General features: G+C 35.5%; 1 protein-coding gene across 6 annotated transcripts in view; it reads left to right on the top strand.

The window, feature by feature from the left end:
* LOC149794260 (phospholipid transfer protein C2CD2L-like) overlaps positions 1-17,055 on the top strand; it is a 148,911-nt gene that overhangs the window by 67,330 nt on the left and 64,526 nt on the right. For all 6 annotated transcript variants that reach the window (XM_089968398.1, XM_089968399.1, XM_089968395.1 and 3 more), the window contains exons 7-9: positions 3,252-3,360; positions 5,977-6,041; positions 7,539-7,666. In XM_089968398.1, the coding sequence (XP_089824524.1) occupies positions 3,252-3,360; positions 5,977-6,041; positions 7,539-7,666 (302 nt within the window). The remainder of the gene's footprint in view (positions 1-3,251; positions 3,361-5,976; positions 6,042-7,538; positions 7,667-17,055) is intronic.

Consider the following 17,055-nt stretch of genomic DNA (forward strand, 5'->3'; position numbering starts at 1 on the left):
TTAACGCCATTTTTCAGCACACAATAGGCTATACATGGCGGCCAGTATTAATGGTGGAGGAAGAACCCGGAAAAACCCCAGAAAGAACCACCGACCCACAAGAAGCTACTGGCAAGCTTTCTCACATACCCACATTAGCCGAATCCGAGACTCGAACCCACATAGACAGAACTTTTGAACGAGGAAAAGATTGAATGTGATATTTGCAATATCCACAGCAAACATGAGAAACCCAGTAATCAAAATACCATTCTGGTCATTTAAACAATTATTTAGAAATGTTTGAAACTTTTAGCAAATAGAATGGTTCAGGCTATGACCAGTTCTCTCAAGGGTTTATAAAAATAGCATAGAAAAGCATTTTGAGACCAATGGCTATCTCATATCTATCAGAGATATACTATTTTACAAGTCAGTCAAAACTAAATTAAACAAAATTGCACTGAACATTTTGGTGAAAATATTAGAGCCTCAGAGCCAATAAACCAAGATGACAAAGAAGTCTTGTCTGCTGGCTCAATGGACTGTCTCACAGCAGCTGTATTGCAATTTTCCTGTTTAACTTTTTTTTATACCATGTTAGGCTAGTGATTGAAGCCAGGTCATGTATAATAATGGGGTGACTGGGTCCCTCCAACAAAGAGCATGCAGATGACAGGGCATAAACATGTCTTCTTTAGCTGATAAGAATGGCAATAAATATACTTATATTTATGCATTTTGAATTTCCTCAAAATTTAGGTGTTTAGTTCTACCAATCCAAATTAAATAATTATATTATGGGTTCCAAAGCTGATACATACTTGAGACATACAGAACATTTTACCATAATTTTGACTACATTTCCAACAGATATCAATTCTCCCTACTGCAATCAAAATATAAAAATGAATAAGATATTCCAGTGTCTTTTTTTGAAAAATTCAGTTAAAAGAATTTATATTTTTGCCATATCATGATTCCAAACAATCAATGAAAGAACAGAAACAGAAGATTTTACCCATGTTTGCTGTTATCTTTGTTTTGTATTTCATTTGAGGATTTCTGTGACATTTTTTTACATTTTTTTCTCATTGTGGATATTTACATTTGGTTGGAAGAGTTTCTCTTTAGGATTTTGGCATAGTGTTGGACTTTGCTTTTTTGCTCACCATTTCTGCAAGCTGATGTCTTGCTTCTTATTTCATAGCTTGGATTGTTCTGATATTGTGGTAAATCCTATACATACATACACACCATACCAGTATGCTTAGTGTCGGCTACTCCAGATGTGCTCATGTTGATTTAGTGATTCAAGTTTACACCATGTTAGATCTAGCCTGACCCTCAGAGATTTTTTTCTGTGTCTCATTCAGAGACAGGACCTAACTATCCATATTTTACCAAACAGTATTTTATGAAATAGGGGTGTGCGAAATATGTCCCATGGGCCAGATCTGGTGTTTAACCTGTTTATCCATTAATTTACATCATAGGTTCTGGCTTTAAAAAACACATAGCCAGCCGAAAACTTACATAATAAGTGCAAATGTAATGATGCTGCATTAGAAATATATGCGAACTGGCCCTCTGGTATTTTTGTAACAAATCAGTGCTGATGCTTTGTGAAAATTACAATAAAATATACAGCATACAATTTGCATTTTGGATGATTTTCACTTTCCATGTATATTGTCTTCTACCCTTTATGTTAGAAGCTGTTCATTTTTATGTCTACATGATTAGGATGATGTACCACCAGAGAAATGACTGATGTTAATATTTTGAGCCTGTGTTTGAAGGAATTTACATTTTTAATAATAGTCTTCTATTATTAGATACCTCTTAAATAATTTTAACATCTTTACCATATATATTTTCTCTAGCAGAGTATATGATGCTTTCAGTTGGAAGGCTTTATCTTCATAAAGATTTTGATGGCAGTTTTTTACCCTACTTGTGATAAGACAGGCGAGCTTATGGAATGGTCTGTTGTATCAGGTTTTTTGTACATTGGCCTATTACCACAAGTTTGTTATCACTTTTTGTAAACTACTAGATGGATTGCCATGAAACTTTTAGCATATATTCATCCATGGTCTAGTTGGTGCCAGTCGACATCTAATATTACCTCCACAGTGTCCATCTTGAAAATCTTGTTCTTGGTACTTATCCTGAATGGATCCTTATATTGTCATGGGGTTTTCATTGAAGGTCTTCTTTTGATGTCTAGTTGGTCTTAAATGAAAATGGTGCCAGTCTGACTTTTAATATGATTACCATGGCAGCCATCTTGAAAATCTTGTTATTTCTACTCTTCCTGAATGAAATTCATAATGACATGGTGTTTTCACCAAACAATTTCTTAAGATGTCTAGTTAGACCAAAATAAAAATGGTGCCAGTCTGATGTCCAATATGATAGTTACAGCTTCCATCTTGAAAATCTTGTTGGTGCTATTCCTCCTGAATGAAAAGTCATATTGACCTAGCTTTTTGACCACAGAACGTTTCAAAATGTTGACTTTGTCCTAAAAAAATTAATATTCCTTGCACTTCCAATATGGTCACCACAGTGTCCAATTTTCAAAATCTTGTTATGACTACTACTCTTGATTGGATGGTCATATCAACATGGGTCCTAAATGAAAATGGTGTTGCCCCACACTTCCAGTATGGCCACCATAGTGTCCATCTTGAAAATGTTATCACTAGTTCTCCAGAATGAAGGGTCATAACAACATGGGTTTTCATCAGAAAGATGTCTTGTTATGTCTACTTGATCCTAAATGAAAATGAAAGATGTCTTGTTATGTTTAGTTGATCTTAAATGAAAATGGTGTTGATCTGACTTCCAGTATGATAGCCACTGTGGCCATCTTGAATATCTTGTTTTTTCTACTTATAAATGGCTGGTCATATTGACATTGGGCTTTCACAAAAAACTTCTCTGTCCTGTTGGTCCTAGATGGTAACCTTACACTTAAAATTGCCACCAGAATTTTAATGTAGGTCACCATATTTCCACATGGGTACTTGGAATGCTAGAAGCTCACAGATTTAAAATGATGTTTTGTTATGGACTGAATTTAAAAAAAAACCCAAAGTAAACATAGGTACCCACAGGTTTTATGTACTATTTACATGCATTCATCTGATTATTTTGAAAATGTGTGAATTCTTAGTACCTGACATGAATCCTGCTATGTTAGATTCTATAATAGACCCTGTTTGAGATAGAACATTATTTAACTTGCCTGCATTTACTTTCAGCCATTATTGACCCATACTGTGTAGTGTATGTGGACACCCCTCCTCAGTCTGAGTTGACCAGTGTCGTCAGGAGCACTCTGAACCCTTTCTGGGATGAGCAGTTCTTTTTGTGAGTACTAAGGTCTCATTTGTGAGTACTCTAAGGTCTCATGTGTGAGTACTCTAATATCTCATTTGTAAGTGCATATTAAGCAAGACATTTTAATTTTATGGGGTCTTCTTTGTCAAGCATGCAGGTAATGTAGTAAAAGTAAATAGTAGTCCCAATCATTTATTTGGTCCAGAGTCTGGCATATGGCATCTAAAAAGGCAGGAGTACATTGTCATTATATCTTGCATGTTGGTTCTGCAGGGTGGTAATTGTTGAGTGAAAAAAGGTGGAGGTCAGGGCAGTGAGAAAATAGATTAAATTTAGGAGCAAGACAGTACATTTCCTGGAAGATTTGATAATGTCAATGCATCAACCTACTAGTCCTTGAATGTGGGGTTGAAGGTTTCTTGGATTGTTTCATCTGATGTGCCCCACATCTTGATCCCTTTGAGCCCCCAAGGGGTGCTTTTTTTGGTCAGGAAAATAATGGCCAATGCACGTCTTTTAGTACATGTCAGTCCACATCTGCGTTTGTTCAGACAATAGCCAAAGTCACTAAAGGTGATAGAAAGTATACTATGCAGTTAATCTCCATTTTCAGACTACAGATTTGGCAATTAAGACATTAACGGTTTGTGTTATAGTCTGCCAACTTGCAATGTAAAGTCTTTGATAATCACATGTCTAACACATTTTCAAGGTTGCAGGCAGTGATGATTTATCTCCAGATTGAATTAAGGATAAAAGGGGCTAAATTTATGCAAATAGACACAATAGGTCACATAATCAATGAAGTATTAACTTGAAAATAGAAGTTATTGCAAAAAAATAATGGTAATTATTATAATAAATGTTAGTAGATAATGACTGAACACTAAAGTTAAATAAGTGCATAATCTGGGACAGAAATTGCTGTAGTGCAGCTCATTTCAGGTGAAGCAGATGTTGAAAGATGTCTGTGTTTTCAATTTTGTGATACATTTTATTGAATCAAAAGATAATGGTTTAGAGCAGTCCATAAAGTTAAGGTGACAAAACTGTCAAAGCACATGAAATTGTCTCATTTTTAACACTGTTGCTGCATTAAGTACTATCTACTAATTACTTTTGTCCCCATTAAAATGTTGTGTCCACCAGATATTATAGGATGGGGAAAATCGTGTCCCCTGCCTGTGGGATCCTTGGTGCAACACTGCATACAATTACTCCTTGAGGTATGTAAACAGTGACATAAACTCACAGATATGTAATGAACCATAAACATGCACACAGACTGATTTTCGGTGCTTGAATCAAGTGCATCTGCAGTATATGGTTCCACTTCTCCTTTTGTGAACATGTGCAAGTCATTTGTGTTACATTTTTTCATAATCTTAAGGATTTTAATTGTGTTTTGTTCAAGTTACCCTTCACCATGATGTCAAAGCCACATGTAGCCTAGTAAAACTCATTTTATATACAAACTGACATACGAAGATGTCCTAGGAATGTAACCTTTATGTATCTTGGGGAGTACCTGTATAGTCAAATTTGTACATATTTTCTCAAGAAATCGGAGTTGAAATTCAATGACAACTCCAGTGGCCTGGTGGTTAGAATGTCAACCTTGGATGTGGGAGGTCATGGGTTTGATCCCAAGCTGAGTCATAACAAAGACTTACAGAAATCAAAAATGGTACTAACAGCTGCCTCACTTGGTGCTCAGCATTAAGAGGTTAGTGTTAGGACTGGTCGGCCTGGTGTCAGGATAATGTGACTGGGTGGGACATCATGCTACATGTCTGTGGCATGATGCCCCAGTGCTAGACAACACTATAAACTGCCACATTGCAGACATCATAGCCATATGACCGAAAGATTGTTAAAGCTACGTTAAAAATACCAAATCACACACACACACACACACACACACACACACACATGTAATAATTCAACACAGAGGTGCTGATAAGTATCCTTTTTCATGCAAATGACACAAAGCACTGTATTTTAAACTGTCAAATTCCCATCATTATAATTGTGTATGGCATGGTAATATTGGAATCTTGTATTAATCTTAAAATTGAATTTCTTTATGTCAGATTTTGCTTCGAGTAACAAGAAAGAAAGAAAATTAATAACATAACAAGATTATACCATATCATGCAAAAAGCTACATATCACTCCAATAAAAGGTTAAATTCCTCTTAAGATTTGTTAAGATAGAATTTTATTTTTATTTTGTATGTAATTTTATGGATTAATAAGAAAATTCATAATTGATCAAGTTGTGAAAAAAGTGTATCACAAGAAAGCAAGAACATACTGGTAATTTTTGTGTGCAGTGGATGGCATATAAGTTTGCAATCACTTGATTCTGACAGTTATTAAAAGAAAGTTTTCAGTTCCTTCCAATGATATCATGAAAGCAGTACATTGCTGGTAAAGGAATGGGAAGCATTCCATTGCTGGTAATGATAGAGGAAGTAGTTCACTGCTGGTAATGGACGATGAAGCAATTCATTGCTGGGGATTTGTCTTCTTTTTCCATACTATTTATTGTCTTTAGTGTTGAATATTTGCTTCCATTGTTCAAAATTAAGAAGACTACAAATACTTGGAATGAAAATAAAAGTTTGTTTGACCTAATTTCAGCAACATGAGCCCACAGAGTCAAGAGCTGAGGTTTGAGGTGCTTGACAAACGGGCTGCTTCAGGAGGTGAGAACTTTTTTTTAATTTTCTTATTTCTATGCATTTTGTTAAATTGCTATGCATTTTTCTTATTTTTATGTATTTTTCTCATTTCTGTGCATATGGCAGTGTTGGTTAAGCACAAAATCCTTGTTTGACCTGCCTATCCCTTATAGAAGCAATTGGTGACACAATAATTTTATTGATATTATGCTGTATTCCTAGTAGTTTACAATCAGAAAGATAGATATATATACAGCTTTTCCCCCATATAATCTGGTAGCTGGGGTCCATAACTGCTGATCATGTTATTTAGCGAACAGTGGTATAGCAAAAATGATTGAAAATTGTGAGTGATACAAGTATGGTATGTGTGTGTGGGGTGGGGTTGGGTAAACAAAACAGAAGTCAGATCTATATTATTATTGTTTATATAAAATAGTTTGTTTCTCTCACTGCATGGTGTTTATACATTTAATTCTGTCTGATAAGAATATTTTAAGAAGTAAATAAAAATATAAATACCTATTTTAGGGCTCTTTTCTTTCAACCCATATTGCCATAGATCCGACATTAAAACAATGATGTAAACACCACATAAATATACTTGCCATTTGTAATTTCTTTCTACAGTTACATGATGAAAAAAGTACCAAAAAGTTAGAATGCACTTGAGGCCAGTGCATGTTGATGTTAAAATCTTCATTCATATTTAGTTGAGAGATTACCGTCGCATATTTATCATTCTACACCAATTTTGCCATTCAATAAATGAAAATAAGTCTGTAACAAGTGCTAAGACATTTTTGTCAATAAAAAATCTTGTTTTCAGGTCAAAATATCAGTTGTCTATGAAGATTAGTGACTGATTAATATCACATCATGTACAGCATGCTTTTAGCAATTCCAGAACATGAAGAAGAAAAACATCAGGTTACATACATGTATGTAATCCGTTTAAAACTCATTGATATCTTAAACACATTTGTTCACAAAAAGTACTAATCCAACTAGAATAAAGACATCATGTGTATTTCGTACTCGAAGTATTTCCATTCAATAATATTAGTTCTTCATCACAGATTATGGATTGCTTGCACATGGGATAAGGAAGAACTTGATTGATTTTGGAATTGAAAGGTCCCAGGTCAAGGTTGCTATGGTGTAAAATGAAAAACAGTTTCAGAACCAAAAATTTAGTTCTAAACTTTGAAACTTCACCAAAATATGTGGCTTAAACTTTCAGTAAGAATGGTCTTATTGATTTTGGCGTCACTAGTGTCAACACATAGAACTATTTAAAATATAACATACTGTTCATGGTACTCTCAGTCACTAATTTGCATTGCCTTTAATTTACATGTCTTTTAAATTAATGACTCCATAGCCATTGCTGTAGAGCACTCGGTAAGGTGGTTAAAAATGGAGTACCTGGACAAAGCCACTGACCATAAATGAAGGACCACATTCATTGACCAGTAGATTACATTCTTATCAAGCCCATATTTTCATATCATTCTGCAGAGAATTTTCTGGGAGAGGCTGTGGTGTACTGCGAGGACCTTAGGCGTAACCCCAGCAGTCGTCAGATTATTCCCCTCCAGGGACGTCCCGGGGCCAGCGAGACAGTGTCTGGCTCTCTGACAGTAGAGGTGGGTCATTAAGTTCAGATCCAATTCTTCAGTTTAACTCATAATTTCTATTGCTCTGTCTCCATATTCACAAACATTTAAGGCAAGAAAATAGAACTTGAACAAAAAACATAAAATATTAGTATACTAAAACTTACACAACACAACAGATACTAAATTGGGAATATAACTTTGGTTTCTCTCTCTCTGTTTTCCAATAGTTTATCTTATATACTCAATTATAAGTTAAATCCAACTGCAAATAGACCCAGATTTGCCATCTCATAATGCACTGGCATCTGGGTCTGCTATTCCTTAATAACAGTCAGTTGAACAAACAACATAGACCCAGAATTGCTGGCACATTATTCAACTTCAGATTAGGGTCTGTGTTTGTGGTTGGACACTACTTGTAAGCAAGCATGTATGGTACACTGAGTGCTAGAATTGATTTTGAGACTTCTCAGTCTAACTTAAATTTGTGTTCAATTTATTTTTCTTCAAGAATATTGGTTGTTGGTTGCCATTGATAACACTGAATGTAAAATCCAGTGTATTTATTGCATCAAATAAATGAACAGATGAAAGCATTTGCTGGATTCATCTAAATGCATTAAGTTCAAGCTTTTGAATGAACATTGCTAATTACAAAGGTGTAAGAAAAGGCAGACATCAGTTTGCCTGTAATACAGAGGTGATTCAAGTCACCATATATGGGCAGTTTTGATATTTGCAAGTCAGACAAGTATATTTGTGGCATATCCCACTATTCTGGCAGGCCTGTATCTTGCAAGTCAGAGAAGTATATTTGTGGCATATCCCACTATTCTGGCAGACCTGTATCTTGCAAGTCAGACAAGTATATTTGTGGCATATCCCACTATTCTGGCAGGCCTGTATCTTGCAATTCAGAGAAGTATATTTGTGGCATATCCCACTATTCTGGCAGGCCTGTATCTTGCAAGTCAGAGAAGTATATTTGTGGCATATCCCACTATTCTGGCAGACCTGTATCTTGCAAGTCAGACAAGTATATTTGTGGCATATCCCACTATTCTGGCAGGCCTGTATCTTGCAAGTCAGAGAAGTATATTTGTGGCATATCCCACTATTCTGGCAGGCCTGTATCTTGCAAGTCAGACAAGTATATTTGTGGCATATCCCACTATTCTGGCAAGCCTGTATTCTCCATATGAATGATCTGGACTGGATGTGAAGGAAAATGATACATTCATGGTTTGAGCAAAGCTTTATTAATTTAGCTTGATGCTGCAACAAAAACAAAATGACATATTGAATTTATCTTGTTTGTAATTGGTGGAGCATCAAATACTATACAAAATTGCTAACATTTTTGCAGTCTATAAGCTATTACTAATAAATAACCCCAACAATTATAGATACTCTCATCTCAAGCATATATAAATTGTTTAGAAAGAGTGAATGTCTTTTTAATGTCTTTATTTTCTCATTGATAAAAATGATATCTTTAAAAACTCAAAATATTCATAAATTAAAATCAAGTTTTAATTACTCAGGTATTTGGGCCTGACCCTAATTATTTTTTCATGAATATTATGGTAAATCCAGAGTTAAATTAGAAAGGTATGTGTCCTTTATAAGGAGTTTTCCATCATCCTTTGTTTTAGTTTGATTTTTTTCAGTAAAATTAAAAAAAGGTAATTTTTACAAATTAGCAGGCTGAACATACACAACATAGCAGCATTCGACTTGGCAGCTTAAATAGAATCAGTCTTTTTTATGGTATGCATCATTGGCTTATGCAGTCAAATGTATTGTTGATTTACCTGAAATTTTGCCTGGAATCTAAAAATTAAATGCTTTTCAGCAGTTCTGTACATAATTGGTCAAAATGTATGGTAGAAATGGTTTTTGATTAACTGTATATCATATACATTAACAATATTTGCATTTTTGATTGCATTTAGCAAGCTTTACCATACAGTTTGATTAATCATGCAAATTTGATGTCCGCTTCATTTACATCTTTTCATTCAGTAGTAACTGTACAGTTTAACCTTGAAAAGTCGGTGCGAAGTAGGCCCAAAATTTAACTCCATGTTTGCATGGTCACAGACATGAGAATGTATTGCATAGGGACTAAGCAAGTCATTTGGGTACCGTACAAGTTGGGTCTAATGCAAGCAACATAGACCCTGATCTACTGTCTCATAATGCACTATGTTGTTTGTCCCATTGATTACTTTTATCAAACTGCATACACCCATAGCTGCTGGTGCATTATGCAAGAGCAGAAATGGTTCTGTGTAGTTTGATCAGACTTAACATGCCAGTATATATGGTGTTTGAGTGATTGATGTTCGAGTTGTTGAAGTTTTATTATATTAGCTGTGAGATATATATAAACATTATCAATATTACCTGCACAGATACAAGCCAATAAAAACAAGGACCCAGCGATGAGTAATTTTACCAGACATACATTTTGTTTGCATTTCATTGCATTTATGCATTCATTCTGCAGTTTTTTGTTCCATTTTCATTCCATTTGCATTCCATTCAAGTTTGCATTTCAGCAATCATTTGATTGGTTGTAGTTCTACTAGTTGTTGACCAAAAGAACCACACAATGGCTTGTCATCTAATATCCCTCTATATGTCACCAAATCGAAATTCATTTGTATATGTACAAGTCACTTTGTTTAGAAACTCAATGTAAAATACTCTCTCTGACCTTTGACTTGACCCATCCAGTACAGGAATTTTAAAATTTTAAATTTTCAAACCCATTTTGTTTTAATGTTCTTCATTATTCTGCATTTTGCATTTGCATTGTCCATTTTCTTCCACTTGCATTCTTCATTTTCTTTGCACTTATGTTTCATTTCATTTTCTGATTAATCCCAGCCGGCTACTGTTGTCTTTTCTTTGGCAAGGCATTTTATTGCCTCAGCGCATAATAACCGATTAATGTTGCTGTGCAGTAAAAACACCAAACACCACCAAAACTTTTGTTTCCCTGGTCAAATTGCTCATGTAATCAAGGCTTTGTTCCCACTCATTCTGCATTTCATTTAAATTCATTATGCTTTTATTCACACTCATACCTGCATTTCATTTGCATTCCAATTTTGGATCAGCCCAGGTTGACTACTGCAGTGTGTCTCTGGGCAAGGTACTTTACTGCAGTTGCCATGGCACTAAATAATCTGTCTGTGTTGCTTTGTTGTAAAACACCCAGTTTCACCACCACCATTTTGGTTTCACTGGTAAAAGTATCAGTGTCTGTAACTCAACATTTAAATGATCATTAGCAAAATAAACCATTGCTGGTGTTGTTTTAATCCTGTGGTTTTCATGTTACAGACCAGAATTTATGTATTGTTTTGATGGATACTGTTGCTGCACAGTCCTTGCTTTTATATGTAATATTTATTATTGATATGTGAATCAGCTCTGGCTTACTAAAACTAATTTGACCAGTTTTTCTTCGTGTTTGCAGGGGATCTTTATTTTTTGACAACTCATTGAAAGTTAGCTAAATCATTCTAGATTGGCTTTTCAATTTTACAGGCTACTGATTATTACTGATTATTACAAATTAATTAAATGCAAAAAATTTATGGAATTAAAAGTTTAGACCGTTATTTGTTAAAAAAGACCAATTGCATCTTCGAATGTTCAGTTCTCTGTTATGAGGAGGCATGGTAGGTGAATGGTTAGCATGCAGGATTCAAGACAGAAAGGGTGCAGGTTCAAATCCTATAATTGGATCAGCCTGGGTTTGCTACTGTGATGTTTCCTTGACCTTGGTGCTAAATAACCTGATTGTGTTGCCGTGCCATGAAATACCAAAAATCTCCTTTATGATGTATTATATTCAAAGTGAACAAATATTTTAAATCAACAATTTGGGAGATATTTAGAAACGGTTTAACAGAGATGGTCAGATAGACTGAAATAATTTTCCTTGAACATTTGTTTCACTTTTTATGTCAGTTAGCAGATGAACATGGGGAAAATTTATCCACCTTTTATCTTTTCAAGCATCTGTCTAGTTATACATCTAGGTATGCTTTTATTCTGATAATAAAGCTTACAACCAATTACCAGATTTTGATGCCTTCTGTTTGTTGGCTGTCTCAGCTTATAGTTGAGCTTTTATATGGTTTCCATATTGTACCTTTCTTCCCATTGGAATTTATATGCTTGTATATCTTTATACAAATAGGGGGCATAATTTGTATTGTACTCTTTCATTCTTTTTAGTTTACCAATAAATCACCTGAAGAGTTTATGTGATGGCCTGCTATCTTTTATCCTTTAGCACAAGTATTTTTTATCACTACTGCTCCCAAATTACTAGAAGGAATGCCATGAAACTTTGCACAGACATTGATCCCAAGGCCTATTTGTTCCTAAATGAAACTTGTGACCATCGGACATCCAGTATGAAGACCTTGGTGGACTATTATTCCTAAACTGATGGTCATGTTGACCATATTGGGGTTTTTGCCTGTTATTTTCTGGTATCTAGTTGGACCAAAATGAAAATGGTATCAGTCTAACATACATTATGAACCTCACTGCAGCCATCTTGAAAATTTTGTTATTGCTTTTATAGTGTTTGCACAGCCTTAGAGGCCCATGACTTTAGAGGGTTGCTTTGAAAAGACCTAGAATTTTTTAAATAGCCGGTTCTTTAAATGTTCTTGAATTTCAGAAAAATTTTTGAATTTCTTCCACACCTTCTGCAAATTTGATAAGTACAGTCATAACCATATTGATAAAATGTGCTGATAAAAAAGATTGTTTTTAAAAGAGCATAATAAAACAAAATTTGGTTATTGAATTAATACATGACACTGCTAGGTATTGAATAGAGTTGTGTCCCTTTGCATAGTTAGCACTGTATTGGACCACCTAAGCAAATGACATAGCTCCAGATGTTGCTATTTTATTCAAGAAAGTCACTTCTTGAAAAACAGGTAAAATCAGTGATAAGACTTGAAAGTAATTTCTTCAGATCTGAGCGAATTCTGTGTTCTTTCTGAATGTATGATCACTGCCCTGTGGGGTTTTCACTAAAAGACTTTGTCTAGTTCTCTTGAACAGATGGCATTACATACATTTTTGTTTCTTATAAACGCCACCGGTTTTCACAAGAACACTATAGCTTGAAGCAGTTGGTTTTGAATGAAAATAGTGTTCATCTGGCCTCTACTATGGCACCATAGTAGTCCACTAAAAATCACCATGGTAGCCACTTCAAGAATCAATGTAGTAGCCACCTCCAAAATCACTGTTCCACTTGGATGAATAGTGGCTGACATGGGTTTCAACTACAAACATTTTTTGCAACATTTAATTGGCTCTTAATGAGAATTATGAGCACCAACATATTTTGTAACGGAGTTGTGACAAACCGGCATGATGTCAAGTAAAAAAAGTCAATGCTTGCATTTTTGAACTTCAGTAGTTCATTGAACATGGTGACTTGTACATATGGAGTGAATGCTGAACAAACTATGTATTTACTTGCATTTCATTGAACAAGTAGATAGCACGCTGACACTGATTTTAGGTCAAAGGTCATGACTGTGGGGATATATCAGAAAAATCCATTGAATAAAGCCACTCCAGAATTTTAATATTCTCTCCCAAAACAATAATCATAGATTTAACCCACTTAGGTTGTTTATATTTGCATATTGTATGAAACAAGTTTAGTGACCTTCTGTCTCATGTAATCGGTTTCTAGGTCAGAGACCATGAGTAAGAATTTTGGAATGCACTTGCAGGTACACTGTGAACACGTTACCTGAGTCATGTAAAAAAAAGCATATTTTTGTTACCAAATTTGGTATGTTGGAGTTTCTCAAAAATATCAGAGATGGCTTAAAAACTTGGCATTTGAAAGGAAGAAAAGGACAAAAAAATGGATTTGTTATGGAGAGATAGGAATTATTTTTGGTCAGTAGAGCATTAGTCCATTCATGGGACTCTTGTTTGATGTATTTCAATTTATCTTATGTTTTGTTTCTATGTATTAACATCTTAACTCATGAGCTTCAAGTATAGATATATATATTGTTCTAATAATACTTCTTGTAAATATTCAGTTCTAAGTTGTGTCCACTTCTTTTCAGTTATACTGTCCACCTGGTTGCTTCATCTAATTTGATCCCAAGAAATTTGTTTGCTGTGTGTGTGTGTGGTTTGACTTGTAGCACCTCTCATCCCCGATGTTCAACCAATGATATATCCTGTGTCAGTGAAAGCAGCCAATCAAAATTAGCCCTAGCTGCTTTGGTCATTCATTTGTATACACGAGGTGAGTCAAAGATTTCAGAATGCATTTTGTAGCAAATGTTGTGAAATGAGATAGTCTCAAATGGATTGAAATCAAATCTAACTTGGAAAACATTGTACATCACACTAACAAAATGTAGATTAAACATTGGCTTTAGTACCCTGTTCTGTTTGCTTGATTGATATACTGATGGTAGATAACCAACAGAAATTTGATTAATTTTGGCACACAAAACATTTATTTAATAAAAGGGCATGCCATTGACCCAAAGCTTTTGTGATTTGTGACATGCTTTGCACCCCTTGAAGCAATCAACATCTACTCACACACAAATGCAGTAGATGCTGGTGAGATTTATGAAAACATAGATACTTTTTACGTAAGAAATGCATGAAATGTATCTGCTACAGAATGCTGATTGAATTCTTTGTACTCGGCTGATATAAAGTGGTACCTCACTATAAGGCACTTTGGTATAGCATGGTCCCTCCTGTATTATATAGTAATGCATTTTGCAGCCCCCCCCCATTATAGTGCATTATGGATACAATGTCATACTACTGCAGACCCCATGACCAATGTTCATTCATTCTACTTGACTTTGCCTTTCAAATGTTTGACAGAATGGGTTGAAAGAAAACAACTTGAACTTTCTTATTATAGCATTATTCTGTTTTAAAACATTTTTCCCTTTTCCCCCACCCACTACACCCATACATTGAGTCATCAAAATTTTCAATGATTCCTGCTTTTCTTTGATTGTGGCTATAACAGTGAACCACATTACTGCTAAAATCAAAGTACATACTGTGGTTCTTGCTGTATGACAGTTATGTGCATAAAAAAGTCAACAATTATAGACCACAATTACCATTTTGTGATGAGGTAGAGATGTGAAATATATAATTTTATCCAACACTGTATGCTTTGTAACTTCGTATGCTTTGTAACTTCCTTGAACAGAAATCTAGCAATGGACTACTGTACTGATGTAAGACCAAAAGCTTTTATGACTCCCTTGGACAGCATTATAGTGTAGGACTACTGTACTGATATAACGCTACACCATTATAACTTCCTTGGACAGCATTATAGTGTAGAACTACTGTACTGATATAACACTACACCATTATGACTGCCTTGGACAGCATTAGAGTGTAGGACTGCTGTACTGATATAACACTACACCGTTATAACTTCCTTGGACAGCATTATAGTGTAGAACTACTGTACTGATATAACACTACACCATTATGACTGCCTTGGACAGCATTAGAGTGTAGGACTACTGTACTGATATATCACTACACCATTATGACTTCCTTGGACAGCATTATAGTTTAGGACTACTGCACTGATATAACACTACACTACTGTAACTCCCTTGGACAGCATTATAGTGTAGGACTACTGTACTGATATAACACTACACCATTATGACTTCCTTGGACAGCATTAGAGTGTAGGACTACTGTACTGATATATCACTACACCATTTTGACTTCCTTGGACAGCATTATAGTGTAGAACTATTGTACTGATATAACACTAAACCATTTTGACTTCCTTGGACAGCATTATAGTGTAGAACTACTGTACTGATATAACACTACACCATTATGACTGCCTTGGACAGCATTATAGTGTAGAACTACTGTACTGATATAACACTACACCATTATGACTGCCTTGGACAGCATTAGAGTGTAGGACTACTGTACTGATATATCACTACACCATTATGACTTCCTTGGACAGCATTATAGTTTAGGACTACTGCACTGATATAACACTATACTACTGTAACTCCCTTGGACAGCATTATAGTGTAGAACTACTGTACTGATATAACACTACACCATTATGACTTCCTTGGACAGCATTATAGCATGGGACTACTGTACTGATATAACACTACACCATTTTGACTTCCTTGGACAGCATTATAGTTTAGGACTACTGTACTGATATAACACTACACCATTATGACTGCCTTGGACAGCATTATAGTGTAGGTTTCCTGTATTGATATAACACTACACCATTTTGACTTCCTTGGACAGCATTATAGCATAGGACTACTGTACTGATATAACACTACACCATTTTGACTTCCTTGGACAGCATTATAGTTTAGGACTACTGTACTGATATAACACTACACTAACTCCCTTGGACAGCATTATAGTGTAGGACTACTGTAATGATATGGGGGCCCTGTGTAGCCAAGTGGTCTAAAGCACTCTCCATTACGGATCACTGCCATCTCAGCTCTGTCTGCATGGGTTCAAGTCTAGGATTCAGCCAATCTGGATATCTGAGAAAGCTTGCCAGTAGCTTCTCATGGGTCGGTGGTTCTTCCTGGGTTCTTCCTCCACCATTAATACTGGCTGCCATGCATAGCCTATCGTGTGATGAAAAATGGCATTAAACCCCACAACAACAACAACAATAAATGTACTGATACAACACTACATGATTGTGAATCCCTTGGACAGCATTATAGTGTAGAACTACTGTACTGATATAACACTACACCATTATGACTGCCTTGGACAGCATTATAGTGTAGGTTTCCTGTATTGATATAACACTACACCATTTTGACTTCCTTGGACAGCATTATAGTTTAGGACTACTGTACTGATATAACACTACACTAACTCCCTTGGACAGCATTATAGTGTAGGACTACTGTATTGATATAACACTACACCATTATGACTTCCTTGGACAGCATTATAGCATAGGACTACTGTACTGATATAACACTACACCATTTTGACTTCCTTGGACAGCATTATAGTTTAGGACTACTGTACTGATATAACACTACACTAACTCCCTTGGACAGCATTATAGTGTAGGACTACTGTAATGATATGGGGGCCCTGTGTAGCCAAGTGGTCTAAAGCACTCTCCATTACGGATCACTGCCATCTCAGCTCTGTCTGCATGGGTTCAAGTCTAGGATTCAGCCAATGTGGATATCTGAGACAGCTTGCCAGTAGCTTCTCATGGGTCGGTGGTTCTTCCTGGGTTCTTCCTCCATCATTAATACTGGCTGCCATGCATAGCCTATCGTGTGATGAAAAATGGCATTAAACCCCACAAC

This window comes from Sinohyriopsis cumingii, chromosome 8 (assembly GCF_028554795.1).
Source record: "Sinohyriopsis cumingii isolate HCF-2022 chromosome 8, ASM2855479v2, whole genome shotgun sequence".
Classification (NCBI taxonomy): Eukaryota; Metazoa; Mollusca; class Bivalvia; order Unionida; family Unionidae; genus Sinohyriopsis; species Sinohyriopsis cumingii.